Raw genomic sequence first — 22,783 nt, 5'->3', positions numbered from 1 at the left:
TGTTCTTCTTCTCTTCTAGCGGGCACCCACGTGACATCCACGGACGCATCGTCATCATCAACCGCTTCACTTGTATCTGACAACTTAGCAAAGGAAGCAGCAGCGGGTACAACATCATCATCATCACACCGTACGTCCATGTGTGTAATGCTGCCTGACTGAGACATATCCCTGTTATCTACATCCTTTGGAAATAATGGTTGCGCATCACTCATTTCTTCCAACTGATGTGTAAATAACTCCTCTGACAGATCAAGTGAAGCGGCTGTGGTGCTAGTGTTGGTGGTGGCGGCAGGCGGGCGAGTGGTAACTTGAGAGGTGCCCGAAGCTAAGCTGGAGGAGGATGGTGCGTCAAGGTTCCGAGCGTAAGCTGTAGAAGATTGGGTGTCCTGTGTTAGCCAGTCAACTATGTCCTCAGAACTTTTCGAGTTCAGGGTACGTGGCCTCTGAACACTGGGTATTATTCTAGGGCCAAAGGGAATCACAGCACCACGAGCACGATGGCCCCTGCGGGGTGGCCTGCCTCTGCCTGTCATTTTTTTTTTCAATTAGTGGTACTATGCGTGCAAGCTACTGTGACAACAGATATGAGTGGCACTGTGCACTGGCAGAAGTTGGCAGAGTAGACGCTGTAGGCCTGACACACACGCTTGCAGACAACTAACTGCGATTCAATCTATTAGTCAAAAAACATTTTTTTTTTTTTTAAATGTACACTACTGTTACACCAGATGTGAGTTGCACTGGTGTGACTCTGTGCCCTGGCAGGCCCTGAAACGCACACGTTTGAAGGAAACTGACTGCTATTATTTCACAGTCAAATTTCTAGTTTTTTTTTTTAAATGTACACTACTGTTACACCAGATATGAGTTGCACTGGTGTGACACTGTGCCCTGGCAGGCCCTGAAACGCACACGTGTGAAGGAAACTGACTGCTATTATTTCACCGTCAAATTTCTAGTTTTTTTTTAAATGTACACTACTGTTACATCAGATATGAGTTGCACTGGTGTGACACTGTGCCCTGGCAGGCCCTGAAACGCACACGTGTGAAGGAATCTGACTGCTGTTATTTCACAGTCAAATTTCTAGTTTTTTTTTTAAATGTACACTACTGTTACACCAGATATGAGTTGCACTGGTGTGACACTGTGCCCTGGCAGGCCCTGAAACGCACACGTGTGAAGGAAACTGACTGCTATTATTTCACAGTCAAATTTCTAGTTTTTTTTTTTTTTAAATGTACACTACTGTTACCCCAGATATGAGTTGCACTGGTGTGACACTGTGCCCTGGCAGGCCCTGAAACGCACACATGTGAAGGAAACTGACTGCTATTATTTCACAGTCAAAAAAGTGTTTTGTTTTTTTTAAATGTACACTACTGTTACACCAGATATGAGTTTCACTGGTGTGACACTGTGCCCTGGCAGGCCCTGAAACGCATACGTGTGAAGGAAACTGACTGCTATTATTTCACAGTCAAATTTCTAGTTTTTTTTTTTTTAAATGTACACTACTGTTACACCAGATATGAGTTGCACTGGTGTGACACTGTGCCCTGGCAGGCCCTGAAACGCACACGTGTGAACATGGGTGTAGGAACCCACAAAAATCTGGGGGGGACAGCATTTTTTGCTCGCCGGGTATATTCTTATTCAGTAAACTGGGAGTTGTTTATAACGTTAAATTTTAAGAGTGTGTGTGTGTGTGTGTGTGTGTGTGTGTGTGTGTGTGTGTGAAATATCTCACAACAAAAAAATATGCAAAAGGAACAGTTCTTTATTTATCAGGTCACAGAAATTAACCAAACGTTTGGCATATATTTCAGTTATTCCACTTAAAACTAGTGGTAATAATACTTTAAGTAATGCACTATTGCCTGATTTTAACAAAACAAAAGATCTTGTATAAATACAATTAAATACTATAACTATATAAATAGACCCAATATTCTCAAAAGATCCTGTATAAATACAATTAAATACTATAACTATATAAATAGAAACAATATTCTCAAAAGATCTTGTATAAATACAATTAAATACTAAAACTATATAAATAGAAACAATATTCTCAAAAGATCTTGTATAAATACAATTAAATACTATAACTATATAAATAGACCCAATATTCTCAAAAGATACTGTATAAATACAATTAAATACTATAACTATATAAATAGACCCAATATTCTCAAAAGATACTGTATAAATACAATTAAATACTATAACTATATAAATAGAAACAATTTTCTAACTGCAGACAGGGTGAGAACCTCCAAGCACCACAACCACTGCAGCGTACTTCAGCTAACTAGGTGCAAGGTAGCTGTTCCTGTAAATATGTGCCTGCCACTGCCAGCTCACACATTAAAGAACACAAGTTTTTAAAATCCAAAAACTTTTTTGCGGCGATCACAACACATTGCAAATTCCTTTGCTATGGCTTCAATGTCTAGTTTATCCATTATGTCTCTATGGATGTTGCATATAGCAACATGGTTCAAACGTTTCTGGGTCATTGTGGACCTTAACCAGGTTTTTAATCTACGCAGTGCACTAAAACTTCTCTCAGCTTCACAGGAAGAAGCAGGAATAGTTATTAGGATTCTGACAATTTTTTCTACTTGAGAGAAAAAGCATCTTTCTCTGGCAGGCATCTTTCGCAAAATGTCTACAACCTCAGAGACTGAAGTGTACTTGTAAACACTTGATAAGGTGGTTATCTGGGCAGAGAGAAGATGATATTCAATCTCTGGATACTGGGGAAGAACATCACTAGCTTGTCCTGTTAACAGATAATTTTCCAGTTTTTCATATACAAGTAAGCCTTCTTGGTCAAAGCGCTGCATTAACTGTGTCAATATAATATCCATTATTTGGAAATATTGAGGACAATAGTATTCCTTCACAGTCTTTGCATGAAATTGTTCAGTTGGCCCATGTTGAAGACGTTTAGGAATGTTAGGTTGTCTTGGTACAGTAACCTCTTTTAGCTGGTATTTTTCCACTAAATTAATAGTGGTAGCAAGAACTCTTTCAAAGGACGTGTCACATCGTAACTTTTGTATAGCATCATGGGTCCGTTGTACACTTGCTAAAAGTCCTGATATAGTTTGTTCTCTGCCTTGCAAGGCTACATTCAGGCATTCTAAGATCTCCATGACGCTAAGAGAGATTTGAAGACCTAGTAGAGTTTTCCCTTGCCTAAACTGTTGTAGTAGGCCACGTGCACGTGGATTTATATCTCCACTACTTCTGGTATTTGCAATTTCTTCAAGTGTTTCCAAAATCAGCTGGTAATTATCCAGAACTTTTTTCACAGGCTTCACTCTAACAGTCCAGCGTGTTGGGCACAATGGTTTAATATGCAAGACTTTAATAGGCCCTTCAGCTTCACGATGCACAATTTCTGAAAATGTGTTTCTACATTTCATAGATTGCCCAAAGAGTTTGCCAAGATCTTGCACACACATAAGTGCATCTTCCATTATTGGACATTGATGTGCTGCGGCCTGAATAACTAAATTTGTGCAATGTGCACCGCAATGGACATAAATGGCAAGTGGTTGTTCTTGCTTGATTAATGCCTGGGCACCATGATATTTACCAGCCATATTTGAAGCTCCATCATATGTTTGCCCTCTCAACATTGACATACAAAGCCCATTACGGCATAAAGCATCCTTGACAATCTGTGCGATTGCAGATCCACTTGTTTCATCAACTTGATATAGGCCTATGAAGTCCTCATGTGGGTACAAGTCTTCATCAACATAGCGGATACAGAAACTTTCTTGTTCTTGACCAGATATATCTTGTGTGCCATCAACAATAATTGCAAAGGCATTATTCCCAATCTGTTTCCGAATAAGGCGTAATACGGTGTGAGACAATAACTTCAAAATCTCATTTTGAATGTCGGGACTCATGTATTCTGCTTTGTGTGATATCCAATTTTTTAGATAAGACACATCATCTGCTCGTGCAAGCAGAAACTGTTTAAAATTGCCATCATTGTCTTCATGGCCACGAAGAGGGAGACCTTGTTTTGCCAACAGGGCTATTGTTTGTACTATCTTGATGAGACACAGCCATGCATCATTCTGTTGCTGTTGAATTTGTAGTGAAAGCTGAGTATTAATGGGTTGCGAATCTTTATGATGCAATAGTTGCTTCATGGAATATGTATGAGCAGAACAACTCTGATGTTTTTTAAACTTTTCAATAGCTTTTTTCCAATTTTTAAAGCCTACACACACAAATGCTGGCTCAGTGTTCTTTTCGAGTTGAGTCAGATTCAGGACAGCTGCTTTAGCACAGTAGAAACATAGTACCCCTTCAAGAGTAAAACTATAGTGCAGCCATGGAAAGCTTTGGAACCAGCACTCTTGAAAATGTAGAACACGCTTCTTTGCCTTTTGCGTTACAATGGTCTGAGCTGGAATTGTTTTGTAGTCTGGTTGATTTGGTACCACTGCCGCTCGTAATGTTTTCTCATCATCAGCTGGAAGATAAATGCATTTTCCTTTCGTGTAGGTTTTAGATTTACTATGAACATCTTCTACAGTTTTGATTGCAGGACCACACGCATGGTCTTCCTCACCATCACTACTTGAGTCACTCATGAGGCCAACTGCTTCTAAAGACACTGTCTCAGCATATTCCTTTTCTGGCTCAACAAAATGATGCCTGACTGGTGATTTAGTGATCTCTTTTTGTTGACATGTTTCTGAGCTTGATGAGGATGTATTTGCTTTACTAGGCTTTGTAAAAAACTTGCGGATATCCATTCTGACTTTCTTCACTCAAACTGACTTTTAAGCATAAACTAAGGTTCTAGAAAAGACAAATTATAAAGAAGAATGATAATACTGAATGATAACAAAAGATTTAAGAATAACATTAACTTTTTAGTTTCTCTACAATAATTTGTTTATTATATCTAGCCCATTTTCTGACATAGCATCTTTAACCTAGTGCGTGTTCCAGAATTACTGCTAGTTGCCCCCCCGGCAGCCGGCATACGTGACTTAGGCAGTCTGGAACTGTTCTAGGCATAAAATACATCTGTCATCTTAGCACACAGCGCACTGGTGACAGATGTAATGACATTCTCCCTTGCAGGTAGCGCTCCCAGTGCTGCCTGAATAGGAAAGCCTAGCTTTCCACTCCCTCCCTCCCACCTCACTTATGCAGATCCGTATCTCAAGCCAATAAATCAAACTATTAAAGGACCACTCCAGGCACCCAGACCACTTCAGCTTAATGAAGTGGTCTGGGTGCCAGGTCCAGCTAGGGTTAACCCATTTAGAGAAACTGCTATGTTTAGAAATGGGTTAATCCAGCCCTCAAAGCCTCTAGTGGCTGTCTCTTTAACAGCCGCTAGAGGCGCTTGCGTGATTCTCACTGTGAAAATCACAGTGAGAGCACGCAAGCGTCCATAGGAAAGCATTGATAATGCTTTCCTATGAGACCGGCTGAATGCGCGTGCAGCTCTTGCCGCGCGTGCGCATTCAGCCGAATGGGAGGAGAGGAGGAGAAGAGCTCCCCGCCCGGCGCTGGAATAAAAGGTAAGTGTTTCCTCTCCCCAGAGCCAGGCGGGAGGGGGACCTGAGGGTGGGGGCACCCTCAGGGCACTATAGTGCCAGGAAAACGAGTATGTTTTCCTGGCACTATAGTGGTCCTTTAAAGCAATCCAGAGAGGTTAATCTGAAGAGCACTATCCAGCAGTAAAAATCAACCCACATAGCATTAGTAAAAATCAACAAATCAAGCAATGCTGAAATGTTAGTTGATTTTTACTGATGCTCTGATAGCATCAGTAAAAATTAACCGACATATAGCATTAATAAAAATTAACCGACATATAGCATTAGTAGAAATAAACCGACATATAGCATTAGTAAAAATACACCCACATTGCACCAGTAAAAATTAACCGGTATAGAAGCAGTAAAAATAAACCGACATATAGCATTAGTAAAAATAAACCCACATGGCATCAGTAAAAATTAACCGGTATAGAAGCAGTAAAAATAAACCCACATGGCAGCAGTAAAAATTAACCGGTATAGCAGCAGTAAAAACAAACCCACATGGCATCAGTAAAAATTAACCGGTATAGCAGCAGTAAAAACAAACCCACATGGCATCAGTAAAAATTAACCGGTATAGCAGCAGTAAAAATAAACCCACATGGCATCAGTAAAAATAAACCCACATGGCATCAGTAAAAATAAACTGGTATAGCAGCAGTAAAAATTAACCGGTATAGCAGCAGTAAAAATAAACCCACATGGCATCAGTAAAAATTAACCGGTATAGCAGCAGTAAAAATAAACCGACATATAGCAGCAGTAAAAATAAACCCACATGGCATCAGTAAAAATAAACCCACATGGCATCAGTAAAAATAAACCCACATGGCATCAGTAAAAATAAACCCACATGGCATCAGTAAAAATTAACCGGTATAGCAGCAGTAAAAATTAACCGGTATAGCAGCAGTAAAAATTAACCGACATATAGCAGCAGTAAAAATAAACCCACATGGCAGCAGTAAAAATTAACCGGTATAGCAGCAGTAAAAATTAACCGGTATAGCAGCAGTAAAAATAAACTGGTATAGCAGCAGTAAAAATAAACTGGTATAGCAGCAGTAAAAATAAACCCACATGGCATCAGTAAAAATAAACCCACATGGCATCAGTAAAAATTAACCGGTATAGCAGCAGTAAAAATAAACTGGTATAGCAGCAGTAAAAATTAACCGGTATAGCAGCAGTAAAAATAAACTGGTATAGCAGCAGTAAAAATTAACCGGTATAGCAGCAGTAAAAATAAACTGGTAGAGCAGCAGTAAAAATTAACCGGTATAGCAGCAGTAAAAATAAACCCACATGGCATCAGTAAAAATTAACCGGTATAGCAGCAGTAAAAATAAACCGACATATAGCAGCAGTAAAAATAAACCCACATGGCATCAGTAAAAATAAACCCACATGGCATCAGTAAAAATAAACCCACATGGCATCAGTAAAAATAAACCCACATGGCATCAGTAAAAATAAACCCACATGGCAGCAGTAAAAATTAACCGGTATAGCAGCAGTAAAAATTAACCGGTATAGCAGCAGTAAAAATTAACCGACATATAGCAGCAGTAAAAATAAACCCACATGGCAGCAGTAAAAATTAACCGGTATAGCAGCAGTAAAAATTAACCGGTATAGCATTACTAAAAAAACAAAGTATGGGCTAAACTGCATTGTGTTTTACAGTCACAGGGGAGAAAAATGCTATATAATATAATGTTTTTTTTTATATATTGTTAGAATAGGGGCCACTAGTCTTGAGAAGCAACAGGAATTACCATGCTACATAAAACAGTATATTATTGCTAATGCTACACAAAACACAATTATTGCTAATATTTACACATTACTAATTAACACAATTATTGCTAATATTTACACATTACTAATTAACACAATTATTGCTAATATTTACACATTATTTAATTAACACAATTATTGCTAATATTTACACATTATTTAATTAACACAATTATTGCTAATATTTACACATTACTAATTAACACAATTATTGCTAATATTTACACATTATTTAATTAACACAATTATTGCTAATATTTACACATTACTAATTAACACAATTATTGCTAATATTTACACATTACTAATTAACACAATTATTGCTAATATTTACACATTACTAATTAACACAATTATTGCTAATATTTACACATTACTAATTAACACAATTATTGCTAATATTTACACATTACTAATTAACACAATTATTGCTAATATTTACACATTATTTAATTAACACAGCATCATTATAAACATTACTTACCCAGGCTGTGTCTCAGTGGTCCCAGCAGTGCAGGTGAGCCAGCAGCTTTGCTTGGAGAGTTGGAGTTGATTCAACTCAGTTGAAGCCAAGGTTCCTCCCTGACAGGCTGCCACTGGAGTTCAGACATGTGCTGTGCGTCTGCAGCACATTCCGCCCGTGCCACACTGAAACCGGAAGGAGACCCCGGAGTGCCGATCACGCGGTTCCGCCTGTTCGTGTGTAACAGGTACACTGGTGCATTCGGAAGCCGAATCCGAATGCACCGAAATGTCATCAGCGCCGCGGTGTCAGCACTCCGACCGTCTCCTAGACTCCTCGGACAGTCGGACTTCTCTTTTCCTAGTCCTAACCTGGGGGGGATTTCAGCATACCTGTCCCCCCCGCATTATTTCCTGGGGGGGATCCGTCCCCCCCGTCCCCCCCGCTTCCTACGCCCATGCGTGTGAAGGAAACTGACTGCTATTATTTCACAGTCAAAAAAGTTTTTTTTTTTTTTTAAATGTACACTACTGTTACACCAGATATGAGTTGCACTGGTGTGACATTGTGCCCTGGCAAGCCCTGAAATGCACACGTGTGAAGGAAACTGACTGCTATTATTTCACAGTCAAATTTCTAGGTTTTTTTTTTTTTAATGTACAGATATGAGTTGCACTGGTGGGACACTGCCCTGGCAGGCCCTGAAACGCACACGTGTGAAGGAAACTGACTGCTATTATTTCACAGTCAAATTTCTAGTTTTTTTTAAATGTACACTACTGTTACACTAGATATGAGTTGCACTGGTGTGACACTGTGCCCTGGCAGGCCCTGAAACGCACACGCGGGAAGGAAACTGACTGCTATTATTTCACAGTAAATTTCTAGTTTTTTTTTAAATGTACACTACTGTTACACCAGATATGAGTTGCACTGGTGTGACACTGTGCCCTGGCAGGCCCTGAAACGCACACGTGTGAAGGAAACTAACTGCTATTATTTCACAGTCAAATTTCTAGTTTTTTTAAAAAATGTACACTACTGTTACACCAGATATGAGTTGCACTGGTGTGACACTGTGCCCTGGCAAGCCCTGAAACGCACATGTGTGAAGGAAACTGACTGCTATTATATTACAGTCAAAAACATTTTTGTTTTTTTTTAAATGCAAGCTATTGTGACACCAGATATGAGTGGTGGCACTGGGCAAGTGGGCACAGTATACGCTGTGAGCCTGACACACGCTGGCAGGCAGGCAACTGCAATTAGATTACACAGGGAAAAAAAGCAGACTGATGTTCTAGCCCTAAAAAGGGCTTTTTGGGGTGCTGTCCTTACAGCAGAGATCAGATGAGTCCTTCAGGACTGTAGTGGACACTGAATACACTAGCCTAGCTATCAATTTCCCTATTAAATCAGCATTAGCACACTGTCCCTCCTCTCACTAAGAATGCAGCTTCAGAATGAATCTAAAATGGATGCTGTCCAGGAGGTGGGAGGGTCTTGGAGGGAGTGTCTGCTGCTGATTGGCTGATCAAGCTGCTTTAACGTTGTTATCTTGTCAATATCCTGATCATTTCTCTGTTGGTGTGCAGGTTATTGGCACCCTTCCGTGGTTGCTGAACTCCTCAGGAATTACTTCGGGTGCTGCAACAGCTGCTTTGTCTGCCCAGAATATGGTGCATGCTGTAACTCCTCAACTTCTGTTAAATGCCCAAGGACAAGTCATTGCCACGTTGGCAAGTAATACCATACAGACACCGGTCATCCGGAAAACTGCCTCGCCAGATACACCAGCTAGGACAGAACCACAGGTAACAGAGGGAAAGATTTTTTTTAAAAGGGACGCTATGGGCACCAATACAACATTAGCTTACTGAAGCAGTTTTATCATCATGCCCTCACTGCAATCTCGCTGTTGAATTATCTGCCATTTAGGTAATTTAAATCACTTTTGTTTCAGTTTATGCTGCTCATATTAAATGTTCATGTTTTCTTTTAGATGTTAACTTGTCTTGGAAGTTGATATCTCCTGCTCTGTAAATTGAACTTTAATCATAATCAGAAGGCTCTGCAGGTCTAGATGGCTATTAACCCCTTATGGACACTACTTCTGGAATAAAAGGGAGTCATGATGGAATATTTCCGTCATGTGTCCTTAAAGGGTTAATAGAGCAGGAGATGGGTAAATCTAAATTAAACATAGTTTGCAACAAAGGACAGGTAAACATTAATCTCACTTTACAGGAAGTGTTTAGTAAGGCTGTGCAAGTCACATGCAGGGAGATGTGCCTAGGGCTGCATAAACAAATTGATTTAACTACTAAATAGCAGAGAATTGAGTAGTGAGACTGCAGGGGCATGAGCAATACACATAAACTGTTTCATTAAGCTAAAGTTGTTTTGGTGCCTGTAGTGCCCCTTTAATTTTGATATTGTCACAATATATGTCTAAAAACAGCAAGCTCTATATATAATAATAAAATATATAAATAAAACAAATTATCTGAGTCCGTTGTAGGCTTTGGTCTCTCGGGTACCCTGATATTGCACATTTAGTGCCTGAGCGTCTGGCAGTCCTGTATATTAACAGTCTTATGGGAGTTTCGTGAGTGCGATATCCTCCGCACCACTTGCCTTTCAGTGCGCTTCTCCTGCTCCCTGTTGTTATCAATTGCGGCTGGCGAGGTGTCGTTCATTTCTGATGTCACACCATCCAGGTCTTGTTTCCAGACCTCCCGTAGGTCTAGCAGTAATTTTTTGATGTGTCCCTTGGTGGACGGGGAGTCGTCTGAGTCGGAATCCATCCTCTGATACACCTCTCAGTGGCCTTGGAGATTGTGTCATTAGAACTCTGCAGCCTACCATCTTAGGTCGTGATAACTGTATATGATTGCCTGATATCAGGCAATTTAGAGGCGTCAGAGTGATTAATTTTCTAATTTTTGCCCCATCTCTCTGTTGGGAGGTAAGGGGTGAAGTGAAGCTCTTCTGATAAAGCTTTTGATTGTAAGATTGTGACTTTATAGTGAATTAATTAATATGGTCAGCCGAGAGCTCCACACCAACACGTCTGCTCAGTTTCCCAGCTAGCCACGCCCCCCTAAACCACTTTTTAACTCTGGGGTGAGGCTCCTTGATGCTCTATCACAATCCTTGAAATACAAGTGTGAGAGACAGCATTACACAGAACACTGCACAGCATGTGTAATCTAATTCGGAATCTTAGAAAGTCTGTCAAGTCTTAAAACAAATTACTTGCTACAGAACTTCTGTAGGTGTGGAACACATATCAATCAACCACTACTGGCTTATTCTGTGATTAGTGAAGGAATGTCCTGACCTTTGTACATACCTTGTTATTAATATGTGTATTCTCTTTTCCTCCTGACTAGCCAATTAAGTGTCGCTCCACACTTCTTCAAACGATCATTTTTAATATATAACTATTCATTATTAAAGTCATTTTGTTAATCTCGTCATTGCAAAATTCTTAGCATCAATTTATTTCATTTTGTGTCTTTTTTTTCCCCCAAGACTCAATCAGCTCCACAAATCCAGCCTGCACCTGTTATAACACAGCCTTCAGTGGTTGTGGCAAACCCATCTCCAGCCACAACATCAACTTCTACTCAAGTCCATATTAACTGCTCAGAGCCCCCAACTGTGGGTCAACTGGTGTCAAGTAAGGAAATATATCCAAAAACATTGTAATGTACACTGGTTTTGATAAAAAAAAGTTCTAATGAGATGCACTTCTATAGGTAAAGCTTCAACAATTATTTGATTTCTTTAAAAATGTAAATTGTAGATTTAGTAGCTGTAAATATAGATTTCTCACTTGGATTCTTGTCCAAAGCCCCCGTTATGCGTGCATTAAAAGTCTATCAGTTATGTTGTTAATGTAATTAAAGGTTATATAATCTATTAAGCTGGAGAAAAAGTCCATGTAAAAGGCTCCCATCTGAACAATTGGTGATGGTTATAAACTGCTATTACTTACCTAGGTGCATTGCTAGGTCTCACATGTACATGAACCCAAAAATGTATGTATTTGGCCCCTCACCTGGCTCCACATCAAAATAATCCACATTTTAATACTCACTCAAAACCCAGCAGATAAACCTGTTCAAAGTGCTGCTAATCCATAACCTAAAGGCACATGCAGTAAAGATATTGACCAAGGGACAGTTCATGGTGTCTCCTACCAACTAAAACCATAAGTTGGGGAAGGCCTATGACTATATCTCCTAGTCAAAAAAAAGAGGTCACCTAGTTGTACTAGATAAACAGGGGATAACCCTAATTACTAAAATTAGAAAAGGAATGAAGACAATATCTATATTGTCTTCATTCCTTTTCTAAAGGCACATGCAATTGACATCTGTAATGAAAAATCTCCCTCCTCAACTATTAGACTTAGACCAAAGACCAAGTTGGTGGTCCAGTGGTGTCAGAGCTGGATGGATCTGAGCCTCTCCCTCCTCAGTAAACTTGCTGTTCATAGAGTGGGCTAATACACATATGACACCAGGGCCAGCCAAGTCAGTACCACCCATCCCACCACACATCAAACTTCCCGGAGGGTGTTGTGGAAAGGGCAGTTTGAGGGCAGGAGGATAGCATAAGAAGAGGCATTGTCATGTCTCATTTGCAGTACTAAGTATGATAGAATGTCAAATATATATAATATTATATACAACTATCTATATAACAGCTTCTCTCTTGCTATGTTTCTTGGTCACTAGAGCAACACAGTGGGGGCTATGATGAAGATGGAATAAATCTGGAAGAGATAAGGGAGTTTGCTAAGGATTTCAAAATCCGACGACTGTCACTGGGCCTGACACAGACTCAGGTCGGCCAAGCTTTGACTGCCACCGAAGGTCCCGCTTACAGCCAATCGGCCATCTGTAGGCAAGTGTACTGATCTACTGAAGACTCATTTGTGCTGCTGTTAGTAAGGGCATAGTTCTGCTAACTGGTTAACTTTACACTGATTGCACCTACATGAGTTAATGCATGTCAGATGTGAAAGGAAGAATGTAACTATTCTGTGTAATTCTGTGTTCAAAATATGCCTGGTTGTTGTGACCAAAGATGTAGGTAATTATTAGTATGATTTCGATGCTTTCTTTCTATCCGTATTGTGAATTCACATCTTGTCTTGTGTGCAGATTATTCCTGTCCAGTATCAGCCAATTTATACCTGTCAGCTGTTGTGGCTTTTAAGCATACAGGGAATATTTTATATTGCAAATGCAAAGCATGTATCATGTTTCTACAAATTATTTAAAATGACTAGCTTCATTAAATTTCATTATGATTACATGACGTAGCCCACCTGTTTTATTACCTGTATTAGCCCACATACATTAATGGCAATCACAGCTATTACAGTTTTGCTACGATTCCCCCTTTACGTTTGGAAGGATTCATGACGTGAATATTTTATTTGTGTGTTTTCATTCAAGCAGACATGCTTTTGTACAGACAACGGTTATAACAACTGTCAGTTCAGACTTGGCAAAACGCCAATTAATCGGTCTGGTAATTCTCATGAGTCTGTGTTATTGTGCTCCATAGATCTTATAGAGGTATTTTTTTTATAAATGCTAGCTTTTTCATACATCTGACACACAAGATAATTGTGGTGATTTTAAAGGCGCTGTTATATTTTGTTTTATTGTGTCTCTTTCTGTCTGAATTTCTTCCTCCAAATTTGAAGTGTTACACTAACAGTATTTGCTATGTAACTGCAACAGCATTACACACAAACACAAGAGTCTGATGCTGAGAATTCCTGAGATGAACTAAAATGAGTTTGGTTTTAATCTATATTTGGACTTTCAGGACAACAAATAAATTATGTCAGCTGCGGAACTACCACCAGTGAAACTGTTGCACATGCACAGGGGACCGCACGCTGACACTTGGCCCATGCAGTTAGGGCCAGCAAATGGCAATGTGTGTGCCTGTGCATGTCTGTATATCTGCATGTCTTTACCAGTGTATCTGTATGTGTGGCAGTGTTTTGTATCTATCTGCAGATGTATCGGTGTATGTGTGGCAGTGTGTGGCAGTGTATATGTATATGTGAATATATCTCAGCTTTCAAATGTTAATTCTACACACAAATACACCCCTGAAATCAAATGTCAACACTACATACAGACACACCCTTACATTCAAAGGCAAAAGCTAATAACACTAACACTAATTAAACCAATGCTTTCAAATGGCAACAATACATAAAAAAAACACAGCACTTCACAGAAATACACCCCTACATTCACACACACATAATCCATAAAAAACAACCTTACATACAAACACACAAACACTGCACAGTGCTAAATAAAACCCTACAAGGATGGGAAAATGGTAGATCCCCAGTTAGGTCGGGCCCCAAAACATTCTTGCACCAGGGCCCTTTCTACTTTAATTCCTCCACTATGTGATGTTATTATGATTCATCCTATGAAGTCATTCGTTCGAAGAGGTCAGGGAACTGCATGTATTGTTTCACCCTCTGATTTTAATGTACTATGATGGTTAACTGCAAATTTTAAATTTCAGGAGTGGGCGACTGTAAGTTTTGTACATAATTAATTAGATCTTCTTTAACTTTTCCCAAAGGTTTGAGAAGTTGGACATCACCCCTAAAAGTGCTCAGAAGCTAAAACCCGTCTTGGAGAAATGGTTGAATGAGGCAGAGATTAGGAATCAGGAGGGGCAGCAGAATTTAATGGAGTTTGTAGGTGGAGAACCATCAAAAAAAAGGAAAAGACGTACATCTTTCACTCCACAGGCTGTAGAAGCTCTTAACTCGTACTTTGAGAAGAACGCACTGCCCACTGGGCAGGAGATCACAGAGATAGCAAAGGAGCTGAACTATGATCGAGAGGTGGTGAGGGTGTGGTTTTGTAACAGACGCCAGACTTTAAAAAACACCAGCAAGCTTAATGTCTTTCAAATTCCCTAAAGAAACCAAAACAATATCATTACCACCACTTATCCCCTTGCATCAAATCCCCTACTTACTGGAGGTGATTCCATGTGACGTTCTTTTGTGAAAGCACTTTGTGACTCAGTTCCTGCTTTGCCGTAACATAGACAGCTGTCCCACGCAACCGACCCTTTGCCTAATTCTTTTTTTTTTTAATACAAAAGCCAAGTGTGGTTAAAGGTTGATAGCCATCTCGGCCAGAACTCTCGGGTGGCCTTCTTACAAAGATTTGAATATACTTTGTTCTCAAAGAGCCAAATTGATCTCCCTTTATGTTGGGAAACCAAACCTTCGGCTTGAGTAAGAAACAAGGATCATTACTTGTTGCTCTAACTTAGTTATGACTATGTGGTTTGCCTGGGATAGCACTTACCTGGGATAGTCTGGGAAACTCTTACTCGACAACACCACAGCAAGAGGAGCCTTTGAAGGCCAGCAAAGATAATTTTAAAACCAGAGATTTTATGTATCACATTTTATGTTTTATCTACATTCGATGTTTTATCTATGGTTTTTTTTGTGTGTGTTTTTCTATATATATACTTTTTGCACAAATTAATTTGTTCATCAACTGCTTTCATGTGCATGTTCCACTGCCAGAACCCAGAGGCATGTTCATTCTGTTGGAAGCATGCCCATTATTCAATATGTGTTCAGAAGAGTAAAAAAAATAATTATTGCGGGTCAAAGCTTTGGATGATGAGGAAAACATTTTTTCATATTATTTTATATTTTTTATATCTACATATATATATATTTTTTGCAGTGAGTGTTGCTTGCATTTAGAAACTAATGTGTGTCTGGAGAAACAGACCATTAACACACTTGCTTGCAGTTTTCCAGAACTAGTGTTAACCTGATTATTTATTCATTTGAAATTATGTTATTTTATTGTTTCTAAATCTTGATTGTTCTCCCAGTGCTGCACTGGAGTGGAGTTAAAAATTCCACTAAAATAACAAAATAATTTGCAATTTAGCGCTTTGTCGCCAAGTGGGACAAAATAACATTTCTATATACGTGTGAGTGTATGTAGGTGTTTCAATAAATGTTTATTTTTGTTTAATTGCTAAGATTTTTAAATTGTTATATATTTGTGTGCAAAAGAATGTGAATAATACATGCGTGTGTTTGTAAACACACTGATTTCTACTGTATTTATGGATACATAGATTGATTGTGATTGTCTCTGTCACAGTAGACTTTTATTGAAATAACAGTTTGGTTGGGTAGATGAAACTTCAATCAATGTATCCCTACTTACAGACTCATGTTTGATTGACTTGATAAATCCTATGAAAGGCTATGTTTTCTGAGGTCTGCATAGTATTTATAAATAAAAGAGTAAAACAGTTGATAATATTAACTTTGATTAGCCCAACATAGCCCGGATACCAAATGAAGCCAAACAATATAAATATATATATGGATATAGGCTTGTTCATTTGTATATTGTTTAGGGTGGGCATGTTACTTCCATGATGCAGATACAAATTAAAGGACCACTCTAGGCACCCAGACCACTTCAGCTTAATGAAGTGGTCTGGGTGCCAGGTACCTCTAGGATTAACCCTTTTTTTTTATAAACATAGCAGTTTCAGAGAAACTGCTATGTTTATAATGAGGGTTAATCCAGCCTCCAAATCCTCTAGTGGCTGTCTCATTGACAGCCGCTAGAGGCGCTTGCGTGCTTCTCACTGTGAAAATCACAGTGAGAGCACGCAAGCGTCCATAGGAAAGCATTGTAAATGCTTTCCTATGCGACCGGCTGAATGCGAGCGCGGCTCCTGCCGCGCATGCGCATTCAGCCGATGACGTCGCGATCAAGATGGAGAGGAGGAGGAAAGCTTCCCGCCCGGCGCTGGAAAAAGAGGTAAGTTTAACCCCTTCCTCTCTCCAGAGCCCGGCGGGAGGGGGTCCCTGAGGGTGGGGGCACCCTCAGGGTACTCTAGTGCCAGGAAAACGAGTATGTTTTCCTGGCACTAGAGTGGTCCTTTAACTGAGAAGTATGCAACATATTTGTGCAAGAATGTGTTTTAGCTAGTTCGAACAAATTAGATTCCTTTTACTCTACCCCAAACTAACCAATCTGCCAACTCCACATGTAGATCACATTTCTTCGTTCCGGCTCAGATTAAAAGGCATTTGATTTATGCGCACCGGCTGAAAACATTTGTGTACAGGTTTTGTATGCGATAAAATATTATTTTATTGAACGACCATACCATTTTAAAGATGAGTATTTTCTTTCTGTGCAAAGTATTACCCATCATTAAATAAAGCATGCAGACTGTTTACTCTTGCGAGTCTTCTCAAATGGAGAATTGTGGGGAAAAATGGAGGAGTCAACTATATTAAGCTTGTTTAAACAGCTTGAATGAACTGAGTATTTGATAATGTTACTCACAAGACCAATGATTAGCGCACTACAGAAGGTTAGTACGAAAAAAACCCAAAGGAAAGCCACTTAACTAGAGTGTGTTCCCTACCTACAAAATATAAAGTACATGTTGTTTACATGTTAGGGTTGGCTGTGAAATAGAAAACATTTATATTTGTATTTATTTAGGAATGCACGATGTCAGAAGCAGATCTTGGCTTTAAGGTAGTGTCCTAAATGGACTCTTCAAACACCATAACGCTTACAGATTACTGAAATGGTTATGGTGCAGTGCAGCAATATGCAGAGTACCTAATTCGTTGGCAAATTGTTTTCAGTCATATGGAAAACTGGCAAAAAGATTATCCAAGCACCCAAAGTTCATCCCTTACTTTACAACATGATAATGGAAACATATAGCTTCCTCATTACAGTTTTAAACTAGCATCAATTTGGGTGGTACTGAAAAGGCCTGGGTCAATTTGGCATGGCCATATGATGCTGTACTACACGATGCATAGTCAGGCTCTACAAGGATTTGGACAGATAAAGAGGAAGTTAGTTTTTCTTACTATGACGATGGAAAGCGATCTGATACATTAACATACCTCTGCTGTCTAATATAGTTAATTGACGTTACAGGTGAATGTTGCTTTGAAGGTCACTTGGTTTTTTAATGTCTCCTGCACCTCTAGATGGCATTATTTTCCCTAAAACACGTTTCACAGTTGAGTATCTTTTATATTACAGGATATTTTTGGGTGTGCCCCTTGGCAGTGTTCCTGCCACAACTTGGCAGACCGGGACATGTGTTTCCGAGTTCTGCCTTAAATTAAGACCCCAGGCTGCAAGGAGGTGATCTGCGTGTTACCACCCCCTTTATTACAGAAACATTACCATCTGTGCACTATTCAAAACCATGAACTGCATAGGATTCCCTAATCTAGATCATACCAGAAAATATATATCTCAGTCTAACACAGATTAGTGTGAGTTTACACTCCCCAGCAGTGCCCACTGCCGTTGTAACAACAGCAGCTAAAATAGCTACCGCGGAGGCTGCAGCTCCCACTAATTTAAGTCAGTCCTCCTGTTAACTAACCTCACTCCCATAACACACTATACTACACATCAACCCCAACTCTACCCTAACACTATACATAAATCCTTACTCTACACTATCATTAAACGGTAATCCATTCACTAACGCTAAACATGATCCCCTACACTAACAAACCTTTAACCCCCACAGTACCCCAACACTAACCATTAGCCTTTACACTACCTTATCCCTTACAGTAATTATTACCTAATTATTAGACAAAAATATCATGTTATCTAACAAAGTTACATTACAGTGAATCCCATTTAGGGGAATATAATGCAATTGAGGGGTTCTGGTGACCTTTATTAACCTGGAGCTTTAGAGATCTAGAGATGGCATATTATACACACACACACAGATCATCTACCGTAGTATTAACCTTTTCTTTCAATTAAGGGTATTTAACATTAATTTTAAAAAATTCAGAAAGTCCGTACTACATCACATACTGAGAGCAAGAAGAACTTTCAGCATGCTCACCAATGTAAAACTCAGTCCACTACCTCCAGAATTATTATTATATGGTATGCAATCACTAAACTAACGTGGATACTCCAGACTATGGTATATATATATACACATACATTCTGCAAAGTCAGACTGAAAGAAAATACAAATATAAATAAGTAGGGTGCTGCCTAGACTTTATAGACATTTCATAAACGCAAGTTCTTCTTGCATTGTATCTCTCTTTGGAAAAAAAACAAACAAACATCCTTTTAATTGTAGAGGTTTACATATATTGTTGGTGATTACCTGTGCATTTCATTGCTTCAATGCCGGGTGGTACCAGTGGTTTGTAGCTAAGGTATGCCCGAACCTGCCAGTAAAATGGCAATGCCAAGGTCTGAGAACACATATTGGATTGTATATTATATATCATTTATGCAGCCATAGTTTACTTTGGGTGGCACGTGTTTTACTTGGTTTACTTCAGACTCATGCTGGCTAGACAGACTCTATAAATATAATAATAATAAAAATAAAATTGAGATGAAGATTTCACGAAAGCCTTTGATATGTACGGCATGTTGGCCTCATCTTATGTCTGAATTGAAAATAAATGTTAAAGCCTTAAAAGGGACACCCGAAATGTTAATCAACAGATAAAAGGGAATGGCTTGATATTTGTTTTATTATTTTTTTTATTTATGATGCACTTTTAGTGTGTAGTGGTCTTAAGTAGTCCAGTTTTATAGTAAATGTAAATTTTGTTTGTTTTTCCACTAAAGATTTAATGGCCTACAGTTTTTTTCAGGCCATATTGCACTTTGATCCTGAGATATATTTGATCCTGAAATATATTAAGACATTTCCCCTTCAAAAGAAGGCAGCACCTCAGGCAAAATGCTTTGTATAGAATAATACTAACTACCAACTTAAGGTAGAACCTAAAGTAAGAATCTAAATCTGTGGTTTATATCGCACCGTTTTGTTTCAAAATCACAATAAGAGGCTTTGATGTCAGTTGTTTAAATAAAATATTTTAACACCCTCTATCATGTCCTAAGATAAATAAAACTATTTTTACCCATTTGCGATGACACTATGTGGTTTATTTTATTTGTTTCTACACAGGTTGCCAGATTACCATTCTAGCTTTTTGAGAGAGAGAGAGGGTGTGTGTGTTGAACAATGTTTGTTAATATGGCTTTTATAATAGCATAGCAAATTCGAATCTATATCGCCTCCCTTGGTAACCTAATCAGTTCTATTGGCTTCCAATATCACTTTCATGATCAAGACACGTACATCTTGTACATGAATCATATCCTCTCTCTTCTAACTATGTAAAAAATGTATACATTAAAGAATTAAGCAAGCCTCTATTGGCTGTCTTCTTAACAACCAGTAGAGACACATCTGTCTCCACAACTGAGTAAAACTTGGATATGCATTCAAATGATGCTGATGGCAGCGTTTGATTGGAAGAGTGCAGCATTTTGTCCTGCATGTGCTCTCCTATCCAATGATTCTCTATAAGAAGCATTGGATTGGTTCGGGATTGCAGGTGACATCAGAATTTTTGGTGGCATCAATGGAGTTGAAGCTGGAGACTGCAGTGAAAGGGTTCCGGCTCTGGAAAGGTAAGTATTATTTATTTAGATTGATTTTTTACCAAGCATTTGGGGGAGCCCATAGTCCTGAAATAACTATTTTTATTTTCCTGAGTTTTAAACTCTAACTCTTTATAAAAACAACTGGCCTTTCCTCCTTCATACGCTACCACCCACATTTCTATCTCCCTCTAAGTCAACGGTACTACCACCAGCACTACCTCAACTCTTGTTCAGCTCTACTCTTCAATTACGAATTCACCTTTACCCCTCCTATACTTTCAATCACCAAATCCTGTCACTTCCATCTCAAAAACATAGCTCACACCCTCCCCTACCTCTGGAAGCAGCTACGGTCTGTGTCTGTGCCAGTGCCACTATAACCCTCTGCCTTGACTACATCAATCCACTTCTTACTGGTGTTACATGGTCCTAGCTACAGTCTATAATGAATTCTGCAGCTAGGCTTATCTCATCACCCCTCTCTGTCAGTCTCTACATTGGCTTCCTATAATATATAGGGCTCAATTTAAAATTCTGGTCCTCGCTTACAAATCTCATAATGTTGCTCCTGTCTACCTATCCATAAAACACAAGTATATCCCATCCAGGCCTCTACGCTCTGCCAAAGACCTGGATCTATCCTCGCACTTCTGAATGTCTGTCAGCTTCAAGACTTCTCTAGGGCTGCTCTGACCCTAAGAAACTCCCTTTTTAACCTTCATTCACAAAAAAAGATACAAAAACACTGAAAACTCACTTCTTGAAGAAGTTATGTCAATTTAACCTTTAACAACTTCCCTCCGCATACCTCACTATCCCACCATGCTTCCTCTCCCGCAACTGTGCCATCTAAGAAACAAAGCCTTCATTGTAAACTCTTCTAGCACCCTACTTTTCTATTTCATAAAATGTACCCTTACCTTTTGTGTCATTAACCTCTCTCCTCTTAGATGCAAGCTTTTTTGAGCAGGATCAGTGCCTTCTATTCCTGTACATCTAACATTGTATCTTGTTTGAAATACTTGTTTGTTAGTCCACCTATTGTACGGTGCTGAGGGATTTGTTGGTGATTCATAAATAATAATAATACTATACCGTATCCACAGTAACCGTGTTCATTAAATTCAACCCTGTCCATTTAGCTATGTCTGCATACATGGATAGGGGTGGACAGGCCACAGGGGGAGATGACGAGGGGGAGAGGCCTGTCCAAAATAATGTGGATCACCTGAAAATGGGGATGCTGTGGTCAGTCCTGTTTAGGGAGGCACGTACAGAAAGCACATATGAATCTGTTTTGCATGCGATTAGTGCCCAAGTACACTTTTTACAGCGCAAAAATTGCAAATTATAAACTCGCTTTGCACTTTTCAGACGTGGTCTCTGGTGTTCCAGGAAGCGGTAAAGAGAAAGCCCAGGACTGAAGCCCCAAATCAAGACTGTCCCACCAAAACCAGAACTGGTAGTGTGGTGGAATCTCGGTAAAAATAAATTTAGTAGGCCGAGATTACCACGTGGCATGTGTACGTGCATATGCTGACGTATCGATCAGTTGGTTGCACGAGGCAAGATACGATCAGTAGTGTACGGAGCATGTGCAAGAATACAGGATGTAGTATTCCCCTCCTCCATTGTGCTGGACAGGCCATGCGGTCAAGCAGGAAGTTAATTCTTATTTGTATTGATTGGTTAAGAGAATGTGCGGGTGGCGCTTAATATGGGAGGAGTTATGTGCCTATATAAGGAGCCTGCACTATTGTCCGGGGCTCAGAACTTGCTGTATTTTGGTGACATTAGTCCCTCTGAGTCCGATCGGTGATCCAATAAAGAATCTCTTCCTTCCTGAAGAAACCTGTGTCCATCTCTCTTCCGTCAGTTTCTCCGGTATCATTTGGTGCATTGGCCGGGAAACTCATCGTTCAACGGTAGCTGAGAGGCAGAGGCGTGAGACGGTCTATCTTTGCCCACGTTCTCTACGGCTGCACCCCTGAACTTCTGCGTGGACCTCCCTTCGTCTCGGCGCCACTGGTCTGTTGTCCAGGAGATCATCGGCCTCTACGTAAGAAGTGCTGGGGTGTCCCCGTCGATGAGTGTGAACTCAGGTTCAGGAACGAGGAGGTAAGACAACTGCTGTTTTAGACGGCAGACCCACTAGGGGTATACCGATTGTGCGGTAGGCCCATAAGGGGTTTGAATTGTGTATGGAATCTGCCCCCTCTGTCGGAGGGAAGGAGCGAAGGCTCAATCGAACGCTCTTTAGTCAGACCGTTTGATTTGGTTAGTCAGGCGGGGTTCTGGTGTAAATAGCCCTAGCCGGACACCGGTATCTTGTCTAAACTAGCGTTCTAGGGTGTATATTACGTTCG

The 22,783-nt window shown here is 39.7% G+C and overlaps 1 protein-coding gene across 3 annotated transcripts in view; it reads left to right on the top strand.

The window, feature by feature from the left end:
• POU6F1 (POU class 6 homeobox 1) overlaps positions 1 to 16,344 on the top strand; it is a 106,534-nt gene extending 90,190 nt beyond the window's left edge. For all 3 annotated transcript variants that reach the window (XM_063428036.1, XM_063428024.1, XM_063428032.1), the window contains exons 8-11: positions 9,459 to 9,677; positions 11,401 to 11,548; positions 12,612 to 12,780; positions 14,503 to 16,344. In XM_063428036.1, the coding sequence (XP_063284106.1) occupies positions 9,459 to 9,677; positions 11,401 to 11,548; positions 12,612 to 12,780; positions 14,503 to 14,848 (882 nt within the window). In that variant the 3' untranslated portion in view covers positions 14,849 to 16,344. The remainder of the gene's footprint in view (positions 1 to 9,458; positions 9,678 to 11,400; positions 11,549 to 12,611; positions 12,781 to 14,502) is intronic.
• Positions 16,345 to 22,783: the final 6,439 nt, after the last annotated feature.

This window comes from Pelobates fuscus, chromosome 1, assembly GCF_036172605.1.
Source record: "Pelobates fuscus isolate aPelFus1 chromosome 1, aPelFus1.pri, whole genome shotgun sequence".
NCBI lineage: Eukaryota > Metazoa > Chordata > Amphibia > Anura > Pelobatidae > Pelobates > Pelobates fuscus.
The sequence above is the reverse complement of the archived record's forward strand: the minus strand, read 5'-3'. Positions and strand labels throughout refer to the sequence as shown.